The 19,462-nt window shown below is 39.2% G+C and overlaps 1 protein-coding gene across 3 annotated transcripts in view; it reads left to right on the top strand.

Moving 5' to 3' along the window:
• Positions 1–15,567, top strand: part of adam22 (ADAM metallopeptidase domain 22) — a 104,500-nt gene extending 88,933 nt beyond the window's left edge. For 2 of the 3 annotated variants that reach the window (XM_051956303.1, XM_051956304.1), the window contains 7 exons: positions 859–912; positions 2,945–3,052; positions 3,489–3,589; positions 4,581–4,647; positions 7,590–7,679; positions 11,848–11,971; positions 13,276–15,567. In XM_051956303.1, the coding sequence (XP_051812263.1) occupies positions 859–912; positions 2,945–3,052; positions 3,489–3,589; positions 4,581–4,647; positions 7,590–7,679; positions 11,848–11,971; positions 13,276–13,296 (565 nt within the window). In that variant the 3' untranslated portion in view covers positions 13,297–15,567. The remainder of the gene's footprint in view (positions 1–858; positions 913–2,944; positions 3,053–3,488; positions 3,590–4,580; positions 4,648–7,589; positions 7,680–11,847; positions 11,972–13,275) is intronic. The other variant, XM_022196005.2, reaches the window with a different exon arrangement.
• The last annotated feature ends 3,895 nt before the right edge of the window (positions 15,568–19,462 follow it).

The raw sequence follows: 19,462 nt of genomic DNA on the forward strand, positions 1-19,462 counted from the left end.
AGTAACAGATGGCAGTAAAATACTGGTTCAGTGAGGTTAATTATGAACTTAAACAATTTAAATGTTTTTTCTATTTAAATTTTTTTTACTAAAAATACTGTGTCTAAAATTCATCACAGCCTTTTAAATCTTGATGAAAAAAAAATGAATTTGGGAATGTCCTGTTTCAATCTCAAATAGCAGGGATAGGAAGAGATAACCGTATTAATCCGAATGAAAGTTCTCCTTCAAAATAAAAATCAAAATAGCATGAGAAAAAAATACAGTTTATTCTGAACAAAGTTTGATAAGTTGCTAAAAAATAAAAACAAGAAAGCTAAAATAAGACTAGAATAGAAAAGTAAGTAGTAATTTTGGTAGTGACACTGAAGTAGTAAAGTACTATTGGACCTGGTGATGAAATACGCACATTAGAATTGTAATATTCACATGAAAAAGAAACGGATTAACAAAATATTGCAAATAAAAATGCAGTATTACACATGATAATTAATACATGGAATGAAAGTATTGCACCCAGAAAAAGATTAATATTCTACATTACATTAGCACGTTGTGCGTGAAAATGAAACGTTGCACATTAAATTGGAATATTGCACATGAAAATGAAACCATACACGCGATACCTGAACAAATACTGCACACCATAAGTCTAATCAGAACTTTCCCATCAGTAGTTAAAAGCATTTGTCGCTCGTTTGTCATTTATAGCCAGAAGAAACCTGTTTGTCAAATAAGAGTTTATTAAATTTGGCATCATTATGAATCAGTTGGGGCTTAGCTGTGTGTGTGATGATGTGACTTTTTACATGACGAACTCCTGATTGGACCATAATGAGGATTTTGTTTTCTTCACAGGAGCTACAAGCAGAAACGTTACGAAGAGTCTGAAGTTCATCGAAGATTCTGCCGGTTTGCTCACTTTAACTCCGTTTTTTTTTCACTCGTTGAATTTTAGACCCGGGACTCTAAAATTCTGTTTGTTTTCCTTGTTTGTTTCCAAGTGAAAAAAATGACTTCCGTAAAGCTTCAGTAGAATGATGGACAGACTGAAGACAGAAATGTAAAAATATGGTAGAATTTCCATTCTATAGAAGTGGAACATTGTAAAAGACAGGATCTATACCAGAGTTAGATAACTAGGCCAAAAAAAGCTATATACAGGTGTTATCATTTACCTGACTTTTAATTTTTTTTAAACATTTGTCTTGAACAGCTTGCTAGTAGTTTTACTGGTGAGAACCTTTTGTTATCTTTAATTGGAGCATCAATGCAGCAGCGGTCTCCAACCGTTTTTTGCACCACAGACTGGATGTAAGCAAGATAGTTTTCTATGGGCACAGGCGTGTGTTATCTATGGATACCGAATCATGTGACCTAAATATGTAGCAGGCGGCGGGAATTGATGGGACTCAGAAACACCCCCACAATTTAGTCGGTTGTTCCTTGTATCATTTCTGATGGATAAGTCCTGATAAGTCCTCAGAGGTGGATTTGTAGTAGGATCACAATCATGTGATCATCAGCAGGCAGCTGATGTAGTGTTCACTTGTTGTCATGGTTACAGTGACGCCATGCCGCTATCTCGCAATGATACGGAAATCTGTGGATCCAGACTATGAGCCGCATCACTGCTAAAATCTAATCACTTGGTCCTCGTGTCATTTCTGACCTTCCCTGAAAGTTTCATCCAAATCCGTCAGTCTGTTTTTGAGTGATGTTGCGCTCAGACAGACAAACGTACGCCGATTGTCACATAATTCTGTCGTGTTCCTTGGCGAAGTAATGATGTAATATCATTTTTTTAAAGAGTCCTAAATAAGTAAAATTGCTTGTTACTGCGACATATTTACTTACTTTTTCTTCTGTCAGCATCACGTCTCTCTTCTTTCAAAAGAAGATCTTCAAAAATGTTTGTTTTTCATTAATTTTGGCAGAATGACAGCTCCATTTAACATCAAGGGCAGGAAACAAGCACAGACGGACGCAACGGGAAGACGACGTAGTCATTTTTCAAAATAAAACACCTTTCACACTCCCCCAGAAATAAAATATAAAATAACTCAACTCAACTTTATTTATAAAGTGCTTTTAAAACAGCAGCTACTGAAACAAAGTGCTGTACAATAAGCAATAAATAATAAATTAAAACATTAAAAAAACAATAAATAAAACATACTCATATTAAAACAGCAGCACAATAAAACAAGAGCAGAGTCTGAAGCTGTGTTAAAAGCCAGTGAATAAAAATAGGTCTTAAGTTTAGTTTTAAAAACCAAAAGTGAGGGAGCCTCTCTGATGTGCAAAGGGAGATTATTCCATAATCTGGGAGCAGCAACAGAGAAGGCTCTATCTCCTCTGAGCTTCTGCCTAGACCTTGGAACCTCCAGAAGCAACTGATCTGAGGGTTCGTGAGGGGGTATTAGGATGGAGCAGCTCAGAGAGGTAAGGAGGGGCCAGATCATTTAAAGCTTTAAAAACAAATAAAAGAAGCTTAAAATCAACTCTAAAATGCATGGGGAGCCAATGAAGAGAGGCTAAAACGGGTGTAATGTGCTTATATTTTCTAGTGCTGGTTAAAAGACGAGCAGCAGCATTTTGAGCCAACTGGAGACGTGCTAGAGCAGACTGGCTGGCTCCACGGTACAATGAATTACAACAATCCAGTCTGGTGGTAATAAAAGCATGGATGACCATTTCAAAGTGCTCTTGTAAACCATTTTTATTCTCTCTATGTGGACCGGTACCAAATGACTCATGGACTGGTATCGGTCTGCAGCCCACTGGTTGGAGACCACTGCAATACAGCACATCTGAGCATAAGAACAAACATAATTTAACTGTAAATGACTGATAAATAGCGTCTTAGGAATACCGGCAGGCTTCTGCTTCCTCTGCTGGTGTTTAGCCGCTCATCATTTGAAAGCTTCTTCCGTATTTCCAGACAAATGCCTCCAGGCGACTACGTCACTAAGCCTGGAGACGCCGACTCGTTCTACAGCGACATGCCTCCAGGCGTCAGCACCAACTCCGGCTGCAGCTCCAAGAAGAGGTCAGCCTGCCTGTCCCACCTGCAGATATGCACCTTGTCCTTCACTCCCTCCATCCCATCCATTTCTCAGAACATCTCAGTGTTTGGCTTCAGGTGTGCCATCATCATCATCATCACTCATTCATCTGCTGGCTGTTTGTATGTTTGTGATTCTCTGAGCTCGACGCGTGTTCATGTCACGCTTTGTCGCTCTCACGGCTTTTATTAAATGCTGCTTTTTCTCGTGAATGTTTTGGAAATGAACCAAAAAGTTCTGAACATTATGAGTGTTTCTCATATCCTGTCGTATTCAGCTGCCATGATGCTGCATCATGGCTCATAATGTCGTTCCATCTTCTCAGTCATTCACCTCACAGCGTTTTCTTTGTCTCCGGCACCTCAGAGGAACGTTTCTGATCTGTTTTGTCTTTTGTTCATGGTGTAATTATATGTGCAGATCTAACGGACTTTCCCACTCATGGAGCGAGAGGATTCCAGACGCCAAACACATCTCTGACATCTGTGAAAATGGAAGACCGAGGAGCAACTCGTGGCAAGGTAACGCACAAATATCGAAACAGCTGAGCTTCTCCTGCATTGGATTTGATGTGAGGGGCATCATTTAAGAGTCTTCTTAGAGCTGTGTCTTCAGATCAGTCCTGACAGTGTGCCGATGTTGAATTTCTTAGAAAAAGCTGAGCACAAAAGATATAACGCTGACCTTAAATCCAGTTTATGGTTTCTGCATGAGCACAGTGCAGATAATCAGCTCAGTCACAGACAAGATAAACCTCACTGATCCTTCACCAGGGTTAGTCATAAATATCTGTGTCATTTCTATAAGCAAAGCCCTTGAACATTTTATATATAAAGCACAAGTGAGGGCTCAGTCGGAAAAAAGAGAAGAGCAAACTGTTTGGAAGATGAATTAACAGCGACTGCAGAGGAGACTGAAGCCAGGAACTGTGTATTATTTAATGAGCTAATTAGTGGGTTGACAAACAAAGTCAAACAGTTCTGGAGTGTATTCCTACCGTAGCAGAAAGACAGATCTGTGGCTGATAGAACGAAACGGTCTGACCTTAAGCTACAAAGAAAACAAGAGCGGCTATGAGTAACACTATTATTTATAGAACATCACATCCTGTTTTTAATCCAAAACACATGGCAATTATTTCCCTACATCTTTAATTGATAGCAACTGTTTTATTGTTCATAAGTTCTCTACAGGCTTGGACATAAACTGCAATAACTAATTATACATGGCTCATATTTAAGAAAAAAATAAATCTGTTTCAAAGCTGATAGAAAAGGACAATAGTGTCACAATGTGGTAAAGAGAAATAATTCACCACGTCTTGATTATTACATTGCATTCTATTTATACCCAACGTAGATAAAACATGGCATATTGTTTTGGGAGAACAAACCCATTGCATTCCTGCTCCTACATCTTCTCTCTTGCATTATCATCGTAGTAAATGTTGTCCATGTTATTTTACATAATATTACTTTAATCTGGGTGTTTTTCTGTCGCGTGTCTCTGCAGGAAACCTGAGCGGTAATCGTAAGAAACTGAAAGGAAAGAAGTTCCGCGCTCGTTCTAACTCCACAGAGTAAGTTCCTGTTTGGATGCTCATCGTGTTGTGAGATCAATGAACAATGTAGATGCAAGATAAACAGACGTTCTAGTGGAAAACAGAATCATGAGGATCTTTTAAAGGACAAAGCTGCTGTTATACTTTATTTTGCATCTCACAAAAAGACCAAAACAAACATTGTGTTAATCACATTCTCTTCACTTTACTACCTTTGCAGTACCATTGGTTCCTACTAAAATTGTTTATCTTTCAAGAAGGAATTTTTAGTTTGATTTGAAATAAAGGTGAAATAATCCCATAAAACTGCTGGGCACTGTAGTCTTTACAGGAGTAAGTGCTGTATTTATTAGGAACTATCTTCCTGTGAATTAGCATGTATAATGAGCTAGAAAGCATCTACAGCATTCACAAGAAAATACTTTAACAGTGCCAAATAAAGTACAGTTCATTATAAGAGCAAAACCGTTTTTAACCCTCTGAACCCCAAAATTTCTTTGCTGTTTTGTTTTTAAAAATCACCAAAGTGCACCCTTTATCAGAGCCAGAAACTGTAAAAATAGAAAAAAAATCATCAAGTTTTCAACTTTCTAACAGTCTTTAAACATATCATGTGTGACATCTGGTTCCACCTAGAAAAAAACAAATAAATTGAAGCTTTAAACTGCAATATTTCATCAGGAAAAGAAACCTCTATTTGCCTCATTTAATACTTTAACTAAAAATAAACCGTTTGCACGAGATTGTGTTAAATGTAAAATTCTGAGCTCACTGGCTCGACTCGGAAGTCATGACCAGCAGTAACATGGCAAAATTCAAAGAAGTTTTTAGGTAAAGTGCAGGCTGCCAGGAAGAAAAATGTTCCTGACCAATAAAATAAATGCAGCATGGCTCAAAAACAGTAAACAGAGGAGCTAGTCGTTGGAAGATACATTCAGCATGGTGAAACATCATCAGACTCAGAAAACCCTGAATTTGTACAGGGTGGGGAAGCAAAAACGTCCTGTCAGGTAAAAACAACTATAAATGGGTATAACGTTTTTATTCTTTGGAATTTTGAACTGATTTCTTGAAGAACACAAATTTAAAGCTTTCAGAACATGTTTATTCAATCTGTCCTCCATCAGCCATGATGAAGGCCTCAGTACTGCCTCTGAAAGAGGCACAGACCCTCCTGATATCCTCCTTGGGGTAGGCCTCCCATTCCCTGGAGAAAGCAGCCTTAAGTAAATCCATATTGGCATGAGGGGTGGAATTAGTCCTCAACTCAATTGTGCTCCATCAGAAAAAATCCAGGGGGTTTAGATCAGGTGAGCCTTTGGGCCAGAAGTTCTCCATATTCTACTCACAGAACTTTCGGACCTTGATTGATGTGTGAGCAGGAGCCCCATCTTGCTGCCACACATAGTTGTTGTCACGGTAGGTGGCCTTCAGCCAGGGCAAAACGATGTATCTCAGAACTTTGTAGTACACATCAGCCCCAATTTTCTGATCTGGCTTGAAGAAGTAGGGGGGCATCTTGTTGCCATCTGAGCCCAAGACTCCCAGGACCATCTGGAGATCTCTTGGTGCCCAAACTGGATTGTCTGGAATGCTGGATGCGGCGAATGGTCCTCTCACTGATGCCAACAATCTTGGCAATGTCCTTCTGAGGGATTTGGGCATCCAGGAGATTGCAAACCCTGTTGCGTTTTGCTAGTTGCTTGCTAACTTCACAATGCACTAAGGTCTGACAAATATTAAAAAGATTGGTTAAAGGTAAGGAACTTTGATTTTAATTCTTGCTTTGATTACCCTCACCGTTTGGGCAGGACATTCAAATTTGTCAATAGGACATTTTTGCTTCCCCACCCTGTAGAGGTTGTAGAAATCTAAATAGCTAAATATCTACAGTATGGTATCGTAGTATACTATTTTTCTCCAGTATTTGTAACATCTGTCTGCATTTTTTGCAAAATGAACTATCAAAGAATCTCTACTTTTTCTGCTTTATAGCATTCTAGCTGTGTTTTACTGCATAGAAGAAATTTCTAAGTTCTTTCTATTTCTAGTCAGGGTTGTGCTGTTTTCATAAAGGACAGGACTTTATATTGCAGTGAAAAATGAGCTGACGGCGAGGAAAAACATAACAGAAGTCATAAACACATTGGGTTAAATAGGAATACCTAACATCAGGTTCTGGCTGCACTAATCTTCCAGTAACATCAGTTTATTGTTGGCTTTGGTCTTTTTGTTAGATTCGCTGGAAAAATTCATAAAATAAAAAACTGTTCCTTGTCCTTTAAAGGTGAAGAAGCTGGAAAAAAAAACTTTTGAAATGCTGTCCTTAAGTCTTGTATCGGATAGAAAGAGGTCTAAATAGTACTGAGCCTTGAAAATCGCAAGACAGTGAGATCATGTCCTTCCTAAGCTCTTGTCTGGCTTGTGAGGCTGCACTGCACTTTTACATCTTTAACTCAGAGCCTGTGAACAAGTCCAGTGTTTGCATCTGTGCCTGTTGACTGTGAATGAGCATCGGCTGCCTCCCAGCCTGGCGTGTCGGTTCGTCTGTCTGTGGGTTCGACGGTCTTGGCGTATATGAAGTAGTGTGTAGTGCACCTGATTACCTCGTTATGAGCATGAAACTGACTGAGAAGCCGACTGCTTGGAATGATGTGACCAATATGCAACTGAGCCTGCGACACACCACACAGTTGTTTGTGATTGTCATGGTGCCGTTGTCGTCTGAGACCACGCACAGGTCTGTCTGCCATCTTCTCACCATTTTCTCAATTGCATCTTGTTCAGAATATCTTTGCTCTGCTCTGCTTTCCTAAAATATTTCCTCTTCCTCTCTCCCCTCCCCTCCACCACACTTGCTTATTTCTGGAGATTTTTCTGTCCTTTTCATTTACTTTTCTCTCTTCTCCCCCCTTCCTTGTGTTGTGTCCATTAACTCCCCCCTCCTCCCCCTCCCACAGGTATTTAACCCCTCGCTTCAAAACAGAGTTTTATGATGTAACTAAATGGGTAGAAGATGTGAATAGAAACACTCAAGGACCTTACCTTAGGTATTACCTCAGACCATGTCCTGTACCCCACACGCTTGTCTAAAACTCCCTCACCTTTGGTTTGGTTTGTGGTTTGGAAAGTAACGTTTAGTACCGATTGGATCTTCTTCTTTTTTTCCTAGAGAAGCTTTAACCTCTCAGAGAAAGTGTTACTGACAGCTGGCATGTTGGACTTTTTAAAAGGGGTCGCCATGAGCATTTTTCACTTATGTCATTGATGACAGTTTTATTCCTAAGTGCTTCACCAGAAGGTAACTAGACTCTTTGTTGGGTTCTTGAAGACCTTTCATCTCTTCATGAGGCTTCCTCAGTTCAGACTGATTGCTGGGGAGTTCCAGCAATTTATTTTCAATACCAAATCACATGGTTTGACTCACGTGCCCAAGTGTGAATGAATGAAAAACTACCATGGTGTTAATGGTGGTGAAACTTCCCATGGAGGGATGATTGGAACTGCAGCGATAGCAGGACTGACACCACTTATCAAGCACTTACAAGACAGTCTTGAGATTCCCCAAGTAGTTTCTCCATTATGAACACCATGGCTTATCCCTCACCAGGTATTTTCACCACATTTAACACCTTAAGATTCCTCCCCAGACAGTTTGAACACCAATAATCCTTGAGTCATCCTTCCCTAAGCAGTTTCTTCACTAGCAGCCCCTTGAACCATACCTCCCCGGACAGTTTACATCAATCCAGACCATCACCAGACCTGGGTGGTTTAGCCATCATTACCACCATGAACCATTATTAGCCAGACAGTTTAACTATCACTGTTAGTGATAGTTGAGATTTATGGGTTCTGCAAAGCATCTTGAGACAATTTGACCTGTAATTGGCACTATATAAATAAAATTGAATTGAATTGAAAATTGAAGTCATCCATTTTTAGGCAGTTTAATCATCATTAACCCCATGAATCATCCCTCCCCAGGCACTTTGCCACCATGGGTGCCATTGTTCACCCATCCCCAAGCAGTTTTACTATTATGATCACGAGTCATCCTTCACCAGGCAGTTTCACCAACATTCACCCATTAGGTCAACCGGTCCTAGGCAGTTTCACCATTATTAGCCTCATATATCCCCCAAACCTAGGTAGTTTCACCACCAGTAGCACCCGAAACTCCTCAACATTATAGGTCAATCCCCCTTGGGCAGTTTCTTCACCACTATCACCTTGAACCATCCCTCCCAAGGTGGTTTCTCCACCAGGGACACCTTGAAACATCACTCCCCAAGCAGTATTACCATGATTAACACCATGAGTCATCCCTCCTCAGGTAATTTCACCACCGTGCCTCCCTTGTGCCATTCCTCCCTAGGTAGTTTAACATCATTAACACCACAGATCATCCCTCCCCGGGCAGTTTTACTGCCATTCACACCTTGGGTCATTTGGGCATGACTTGTGATTTAGGAGTGAGACTAAACATCTCTAACTCCCCACCAGTTGGTTTAAACTGAGGAAGCCTCTTGTAGGAGAGGTAAAACATTTTCAAAAACCAAAGTCCATTTTCCTTCTACTGAAGTTCTTAGGATTACCATGACCTGGTTGACTGGGAATCTACACAGACAGCTGCCTTTTAATTTGCAGATTTTTGTTTTCTGCTTCATTGCGTTGATGCAACATGAATAAAGGCTATTGTAAGGCTATTAAGCAGTAATTTTATTCCTAATTTCTCTTTATTCCCTTCTTTGCTCCCCCTCCTCAGTCTGTCGTTACCTTTGCATGTTCAGTGTTTGTGTTTGTGTGTCGGCCTCGTCTCCCTCCCAGTGACCTCACGTGTCTTCGCGTCAGTGTGATGTCACTGCCGAGCCTGACGTTTCTGGGCGCTGCTGTGACATCATCACTGTGCTGTTGTGACAAACCGTAGACCAACTCTTTGATCGTGTCCAAGGTCTATAGATGATCACAGACACAAGGTTTCCTCAACGAGGAAGCTCAAGGGTGCACCGGTTCTGTAGAGCCCCGGTCCCATGCAAACACACCATAAGTTTCTTCACTTAAACCAAACCTTCAATTAGCACTGGAATCTATAGACCTTCACTGTGTCCAGGAGCACTTTCCTCGCCCTCTCCGTGTTACAATCGATTCAAGGATAGAAATGGTCCAAAAGAAGGGAGAGACGTGGAGCTTTAAATGAGGGAGCCCGGTTACAGAACAAGACTTTTGATTGTTTCCAGAACCTAAATCCCTACAGAGCACTCCTGATTGAACAGTTTATAGAAAAAAAACTGTGAAGCCCCTTTCAGACATGCACGTCCTTCCATTTATCTGATGGCATTTGAACATGTCACTTGATGTCTAAATGAGCACTCTGTTCACTTTTCGGCAGTCTTGGTAGATCAAACGAAGTAATATTTCACTTTTAGCATGGCACAAGTCTAGACTGCATGCTGCTATGCCAATGGACAGGCTTTCACAAGGGATATTTTCATATTTCAACACTACTATTGGTCCAAAAAACATCACAATAGGATAAAGACAAGTTAAAAATCATAACGCACCTTTCTTGTTCACATCTATCTGTAATTGGAATGTCCATAAAACACATGAATTGACGTTTAGTTTGTTGCTCCCAGCTGTTTAGGAGTCTTTCCTTTAATCCTCGCCAAAGAGAGAGATATGTACACATTTATGCACAATAATTAATGCAACTTAATTAATTACTAATAATTATAAATGATCCCTGACATGGGGACAGGATGAATCAGGATCTAACAGCAGGTCACACAGGTGTTGGAATATTTTTATTTTATTGTTGGTAAAGTAGTAGATTGTCATCACAAACTGAATTTTCACTGTTTATAAACTCAAAAATAAACCAAACGATGAGTTATTTGGACAGGTAAAATCTGTGATTTTACTAGACAACTGTAATTTAGCGAACCAGGGAAGATATGTAAGATAACGTTTATCTTTCAAAGAAGAGCAGCTAACTGTGAAATGACAATTATTTTTTTGCTGATCCATGTACAGTAGCTAGTGTCATTTTACAGTGAAATTTTATAAATAAACAAATTATAACTAGATGAGGACTTTTTTTGGTTGTTTGTTTGTTTTGGCCTCTTGTGTTTATTAGCCAATCCTTGAACATTGGTGTACTGTTAAATTTTGCGTTCATAACAAATATGTTACCATGTCTCCATAACTAGCTAGGTTTGTCTGAATAAAGTGATGAGGAACATAGTTACCTTTAGTTCCTGAATTGCAGAATGCCATTGCATTAACAGATTGATGGAGCAATGTTGCATTTCCCATGTCTGGAAAAGGCTTAATTAATAAAAAATGGCTGCAGACACAGTACAAAATGGCTGCATTAAATAAACGGCCAAACATGAAGCTGCAGACTGAATTTGAGCCTGATCAGACATCATCTTGGTGGAACTGAAATTAATCTATGCATCTAAAAATAAAACCTGACAAGACCATGGAGTTATTATACTGAAATGCCTGAAAGAAAACAATTCTAATATGGGAGTTTATTCTGAGGAAAAGACTCTTCTGGAACCAGCGGTCCACCTGCTCCACTCTCCACTTCTTTGACCGACCCAGGACTTTCCGACGCTGCACATGGGGCAGGTTTTCTGTGACTGTTTCACTGGACAGAACCAGAACTCCTTCTGACTCAGTATTTTGTTCTTGCTCAGCTCCGGTCCGGTTCGAGTCTCCTCATCACACTCACTGCTTCCAGTTATTTAAACTCATGCTGATCCAACCTGTCAAGATGACACCCCTGCTCAGCTCTGCAGAAGTTACTTTCAGCAGATTTCTGAGTTTCTGAAGGTATACTTCTGCAAATTCTGGCAAACGGTGTGTTGGTGTTTGTTAAAGATGCAGGGAGTAAGTTGCAGGAAACTATGACTGAGACCACATTGCAGCTGGGAACTTCTCTTTTCAGAAGTTGCCCTTAAAAGCTAAAGATCGGTCATTACTTTTTAATAGACAAGATGCTTTTAAGAGCAACTTCTCTCTTTCAAAAGGTGAAACCTGAAAAACCGGACCAGCTAAAGGAGGATGTTGCCCAAAGTCACAGATCTACCGCTAATCTTCTTGGATCTAACCTTATTTTTTCATCTGTGTCTTTGGCCAACTTAATCCTACGCCGACTTAAAAAAGAAGGGGGGATGGTTTATTAATGCTGCTTTCTGGTTTCCCCAGGACACTATCCCCTGCCAAGTCTCCCACCTCCTCTACAGGATCTATTGCATCCAGCAGGAGATACCCCTACCCCATGCCCCCTCTCCCCGATGACCAGAGGAAAGCCAACAGGCAGAGCGCCAGGGCAAGTATCAACCAAAAACGTACCATTTAAAGGCAGATTATAACACTAATTTGGCCACTTCAGTAGATTATCTACACTGTTTTCGCAAAGTGGGGCAGATCACTACAGGTCAATTGATGCTTTGTACATCCATGAGCGCTGACCGATACAGACCTTTTGAATTCCTACTATAATAGGTGTGCAATGCCCCTCACATGGAACACAAAAACACTCAGGGCTCCGTGGATGTTTCTGAAAGACTCTGACTTTGCACTTTTTATAGGATATAACAGCCGATAACAGATTGGACTGTAGTGCAGTGTCAGTCATTTATCCTTAGATGTGTTGAGCACAGTAGGTGAACGTAGCATAGGATATCTGGAGATCTTAGAACATCCCTCTGTGTTTGTGCACCAGCAATGGAAAGTATGAGCAAATCTTCAGCTACTTAATTATGGCTCTGTTCACAATGAATTCTAACATTTGTTTTAAGCACCATTTGTGTACAGTCACAAGTTTCAGGCTGTTGCAGACACACAGATGTGGAAAGCATGAATTGGCTTCTAGCTTAGAATACTGTCTGGCTGATACCGTGTAGTCCGATTACGGCATAAGACTTTCATGTTAATGAGTGCAAAACAGTGTGATGCCAAATCTTCATACTTGTTGAGGGTCAGTGTTGGGTAGTGTTTTCATAGATTTACTAAGACAAAACTATAAGTACTTCTAGCCAATTGATGGTTATGACGGATGCGCACTCTGAAAGCCAAAAATTGGACATGCAAGGAGTTCTATTCATAATATAACAGATGGTCGCTTTGCCCCTAATATCAATCATGTTTATGAAAGTCTCTGAATTTGCACTTTTGAAAGAGTAAAGCAGCTGGTTACAGATTGGTTTGTAGCACCACGTCAATGATTACCCTTGAATGTCTTGAGCACAGTAGGCGGCTAGAGCACGGGATTTCTGGAGAACTTATAACCTCATACAAATCAAAGCACCTTTGACAAGCAAGTCTTTATGCGACTACTTCAGTTTCAACTCTTTAATGACAGATTGTAAAGTTGTAGATGGGGCAGGCATTTGATGAAATGTAAAAGGTGTTGATGACCGAGAATCTCGAATGCACCCTTGTAGACATATCCATGTGGAACGCATCAACTGGCCTTTACAGTGGCTAAAACTTTACCTAAATGCTTTATAGGGGAAAGCTGGTGTTTCTTTGTTTTTTAACTATAGCATCCATGAAATATAAGTTCTGCTTGAAGTGTTTAAATGTCTTTTTCTTTCTCTTCTCTGTTCCCCATTTTTGTTCTCTCTGCAGCTGTGGGAGACCTCAATATAACAGCCCGCTCTGCAAAAAGACCTTAAAGAACTCCACTTGTCTCTCCTTTTCTATGAATGAAAAACACAAAAATGAAACACAATTGACTCTAAGCGACTAAAGAGAAAGCGAGAGAGCCCCCCACCTGGACAGGAAACAGGCAGAGGTGTGTCAGCGAGTCTCCGAGGTTGTCTTTCCAAGATGGCCGATCTTCTACGAGATGCTGCGGAGCGCCGGCGGAGAATCCAGCTCCACATCGGCTCCAGACCAGCTGGAGCTCGGACCGAGCTGTTCCTGAACCCCCCACCACCATTACCACCACCACCACTTCGCCCCCCCCCACCCCACCCAACCAACACTGTATGCATGTACGAGACGACCCTGTTTATCAGCAGCCTGACTAACAAGACGGTGTGATGTGAAAGGAAAGCATGTGAGGGGGTGGCCATTTTATACCTTCTGTAGGCTTCCTCTCCACCGACCCATAACCTATCACCAGTTATAACCCACAACCCTCCCCGGCCTCCTCGATTTGTTCGTGTGTGTGTGTAAATATGTACAGGGAAATACACACAGAGTATGTTTTTTTGCTTTTATTTTGAGAAGAGCAATGTCTTTTTTCCTGCTGCGTAAAAGGAAGCGGATCTCTGTAGATAAGTTTCTATTTTTTTGTCCTAATTATTTCTGTGACCTCTTTAGCTTTTCTCCATCCACAGCAGAATGTAATTGTGTTTTTTTTAATCTTCTAGCACTATCTTCATCCATCTTTGTGAAGAAACACACAGACGTCCGTCGATTGTGGCACACTACCGAGGTGGTTCTTGACAAGTATTATTTTAGCAAAGTTTTAAATAGTTTTCTGTGCCAATTCCATTACGTGAAATGAGAGACGTGTTTGGTGTAGTTATAGACCATGTGCCACTCGTGTGGTTTTGGAAATTTCCCCGACCAGATTGTGCTTAGTCTCCCCCCCACCCCGATTCATTTGGATTTTTGAGAGAGGTGAATGAGAGAAGCTGGCGAGCTGGAAATTGTGGTTGCATTTTGGATTTTAGCTGTGATGACTGAGATATTTAGCCTTGTAAATGATAAAAACTATGCTGTACAGTGCTTGCTGTTTGAGCTTGTGGAGACCAACAGCATGACAAGTTCTATATCAAATTAAGTTATTTCTCTGGTAGGCTACTTGTGAGACCATAACGGGAATCAAGCATGTCACTGAAAGACTTTTTCCCCTTTTGTTGCCTATTCCTGTTGTCTTAATGGATTTGTGTACAACAGGCTGCACTGGTTTAAAAACTACTGGAGGTTTTTGTGTTTTTTGACTAAAGTCGTGCCAGTGTAGCTATTTAAGATGGATTTCTTGGAATCCCCAACAGCAAGTTCTTTGTACAGTTCTGAAACTGTTGTCTTAAGGCCTCATGTTTGTCATTTTACTGTTGTTTAGCTTTCGTTCCAGTGTGGGCACTTTTACGTTTGTAATTCATGTATGCATTAGGACTGTATAGGTAATACGATCTTTACAATATTGGACTAATATTGCTACTAGTACCTTTTATTTTCAAATTTTATTTTACTAAGTACCTTTGTAACATTCACTTTTCTCCTCAGCGTTATGTACAGACACTATTCAGACAGTAATTAAGTGCATTATTGTAATGATGTGAGTTTGAATGGAGACTTTTTTATGTCCCGGGGCCAATAGCAGCTGTCGTTCCTTTGGCATGTGCTGATCTGTATGATCCTAAGGTTCGGACACATGTTGTAAAAATGTCTGGGCTCGTGATTTTGCCTTTCTGCCGGAGCTTTTTTGGTCTTCAGCGGTCCCGGTTCGTGTTCCTGGGCAACCCAAGGCCGAGGAGAGTGAATCTTTTTAACATCATGTGCTACAGTGGGATGTTCTTCTCAGACTTTGCACAATCTGAGGACTCTCCTTCGAGGACGGGGCTGCAGTAATTCCTGTGATTGTACAGCTGTATCCGCCTGGACCGACCAATCTGAACAGGACGGCGCTGTTCCGGTTCCGTCCGGCCAGAGACTTGAATGTATTTGTGTACCGGAGTGAACCAACTACCCGGTCTCAGCCCGACTCATCGGCACACTCCTCCAGGAACCTTAAAACTTTCCCTATATGTACTAATTCAAATACTGCAGTTGTTCATTTTTTATTTTCCAAGTTTGCCTGTATGCTGTACAGACTGACGATGCAAAAATCGATCCCCATATTTTTTCTCCCCTCTTAATCATTCAGTATTGTAGTATATTTAATATAAAATAAAACTTTCATCAACATGCCTGTCTGTGCTGACATTTTTTAAAGTATATCAAATGAATTTGGAATGCACCACAGCCACGCTGATCCACATTCACAATGACGTCTTAGTGAAATTTTGGACGACATACTAAACTATGATGATTTGGTCATATTTTGGAAGACATACTAAACTATGATGTTTCTGTGACATTTTGGACGACATACTAAACTATGAGGTTTCTGTGACATTTTGGACGACATACTAAACTATGATGTTTTTGTCACATTTTGGAAGACATACTAAACTATTGACGTTTTTGTCACATTTTCGACGACATACTAAATTATGATGTTTTTGGTCACATTTTGGACGACATACTAAACTATTGACGTTTTTGTCACATTTTCGACGACATACTAAAGTATGATGTTTTTGTCACATTTTGGATGACATACTAAAAAATTATGTTTTTGTCACATTTTGGACGATATACTAAACTATGACTTTTTTTCTAATTTTGGACGATATACTAAAGTATGACGTTTTTTGGTCACATTTTAGGACGACATACTAAACTATGACGTTATTGTCATATTTTGGACGACATCGTAAAGTATGACGTTTTTGGTCATATTTTGGACGAAATACTAAACAATGACGTTTTTGTCACATTTTGGAAGACATACTAAACTGTGACATTTTTGTTACATTTTGGATGACATACTAAACTATGATGTTTTTGTCATAATGTGGACGACATACTAAACTATGACGTTTTTGGTCACATTTTGGACGACATACTAAAGTATGACGTTTTTGGTCACATTTTGGACGACATACTAAAGTATGACGTTTTTGGTCACATTTTGAACGACATACTAAACTAAGACGTTTTTGTCACATTTTGGACGACATACTAAACCATGACGTTTTTGTCATATTTTGGACGACATACTAAAGTATGATGTTTTTGGTCCTATTTAGGATGACATACTAAACTATGATGTTTTTGTTATATTTTGGATGACATAGTAAAGTATGACGTTTTTGGTCATATTTTGGATGAAATACTAAACTAAGACGTTTTTGGTCACATTTTGGACGACATACTAAACCATGACGCTTTTGTCACATTTTGGACGACATACTAAAGTATGATGTTTTTGGTCACATTTTGGACTACATACTAAACTATAACGTTTTTGTCATATTTTGGATGACATACTAAACTATGACGTTTTTTTTCCACATTTTGGACGACATACTAAACTATGACGTTTTTGGTCACATTTTAGGACGACATACTAAACTATGACGTTTTTGTCACATTCTGGAAGACATACTAAACTATGACATTTTTTGACATATTTTGGACGACATACTAAACTAAGACATTTTTGGTCACATTTTGAACGACATACTAAACTATGACGTTTTTGGTCACATTTTGGACGACATACTAAACTATGACGTTTTTGTCATATTTTGGACGACATACTAAAGTATGACGTTTTTGGTCACATTTTAGGACGACATACTAAACTCAGACGTTTTTGTCATATTTTTGACGACATACTAAAGTATGATGTTATTGGTCACATTTTGGACTACATACGAAACTATGACGTTTTTGTCATATTTTGGACGACATACTAAAGTATGACATTTTTGGTCACATTTTAGGACGACATACTAAACTCAGACGTTTTTGTCATATTTTTGACGACATACTAAAGTTTGATGTTATTGGTCCTATTTAGGACTACATACGAAACTATGACGTTTTTGTCACATTTTGGACTACATACGAAACTATGACGTTTTTGTCACATTTTGGACGACATACTGAACTAAGACGTTTTTGGTCACATTTTGGACGACATACTAAACCATGACGTTTTTAGTCACATTTTGGACGACATACTAAACTATGACGTTTTTGTCACATTTTGGACGACATACTAAAGTATGATGTTTTTGGTCCTATTTAGGATGACATACTAAACTATGACGTTTTTGTCATATTTTGGACGACATACTAAACCATGACGTTTTTGGTCACATTTTGGACGACATGCTCAACTATGACGTTTTTGTCATATTTTGGACGACATACTCAACTATGACGTTTTTGATCACATTTTGGACGACATACTCAACTATGACGTTTTTGATCACATTTTGGACGACATACTAAACTAAGACGTTTTTGGTCACATTTTGGACGACATACTAAACTATGACGTTTTTGTCACATTTTGGACGACATACTCAACGATGACGTTTTTGTCATATTTTGGACGACATACTCAACTATGACGTTTTTGATCACATTTTGGACGACATACTCAACTATGACGTTTTTGTCACATTTTGGACGACATACTCAACTATGACGTTTTTGATCACATTTTGGACGACATACTAAACTATGACGTTTTTGTCACATTTTGGACGATATACTAAACTATGACGTTTTTGTCACATTTTGGACGACATGCTCAACTATGACGTTTTTGTCATATTTTGGACGACATACTCAACTATGACGTTTTTGATCACATTTTGGACGACATACTAAACTAAGACGTTTTTGGTCACATTTTGGACGACATACTAAACTATTGACGTTTTTGTCACATTTTCGACGACATACTAAAGTATGATGTTTTTGTCACATTTTGGATGACATACTAAAAAATTATGTTTTTGTCACATTTTGGACGATATACTAAACTATGACTTTTTTTCTAATTTTGGACGATATACTAAAGTATGACGTTTTTTGGTCACATTTTAGGACGACATACTAAACTATGACGTTATTGTCATATTTTGGACGACATCGTAAAGTATGACGTTTTTGGTCATATTTTGGACGAAATACTAAACAATGACGTTTTTGTCACATTTTGGAAGACATACTAAACTGTGACATTTTTGTCACATTTTGGATGACATACTAAACTATGATGTTTTTGTCATAATGTGGACGACATACTAAACTATGACGTTTTTGGTCACATTTTGGACGACATACTAAAGTATGACGTTTTTGGTCACATTTTGGACGACATACTAAAGTATGACGTTTTTGGTCACATTTTGAACGACATACTAAACTAAGACGTTTTTGTCACATTTTGGACGACATACTAAACCATGACGTTTTTGTCATATTTTGGACGACATACTAAACCATGACGTTTTTGTCATATTTTGGACGACATACTAAAGTATGATGTTTTTGGTCCTATTTAGGACGATATACTAAACTATGACGTTTTTGTCACATTTTGGACGACATACTCAACTATGACGTTTTTGTCACATTTTGGACGACATACTCAACTATGACGTTTTTGTCACATTTTGGACGACATACTCAACTATGACGTTTTTGTCACATTTTGGACGATATACTAAACTATGACGTTTTTGTCACATTTTGGACGACATATTCAACTATGACGTTTTTGTCATATTTTGGACGACATACTCAACTATGACGTTTTTGTCACATTTTGGACGACATACTAAACTATGACGTTTTTGTCACATTTTGGACGATATACTAAACTATGACGTTTTTGTCACATTTTGGACGACATACTCAACTATGACGTTTTTGTCATATTTTGGACGACATACTCAACTATGACGTTTTTGATCACATTTTGGACGACATACTAAACTAAGACGTTTTTGGTCACATTTTGGACGACATACTAAACTATGACGTTTTTGTCACATTTTGGACGATATACTAAACTATGACGTTTTTGTCACATTTTGGACGACATACTCAACTATGACGTTTTTGTCATATTTTGGACGACATACTCAACTATGACGTTTTTGATCACATTTTGGACGACACACTAAACTATGACGTTTCAGTTACATTTGGGACAACATACCAAACTTTGACT

The sequence above is a fragment of the Acanthochromis polyacanthus genome, chromosome 12, assembly GCF_021347895.1.
Source record: "Acanthochromis polyacanthus isolate Apoly-LR-REF ecotype Palm Island chromosome 12, KAUST_Apoly_ChrSc, whole genome shotgun sequence".
NCBI lineage: Eukaryota > Metazoa > Chordata > Actinopteri > Pomacentridae > Acanthochromis > Acanthochromis polyacanthus.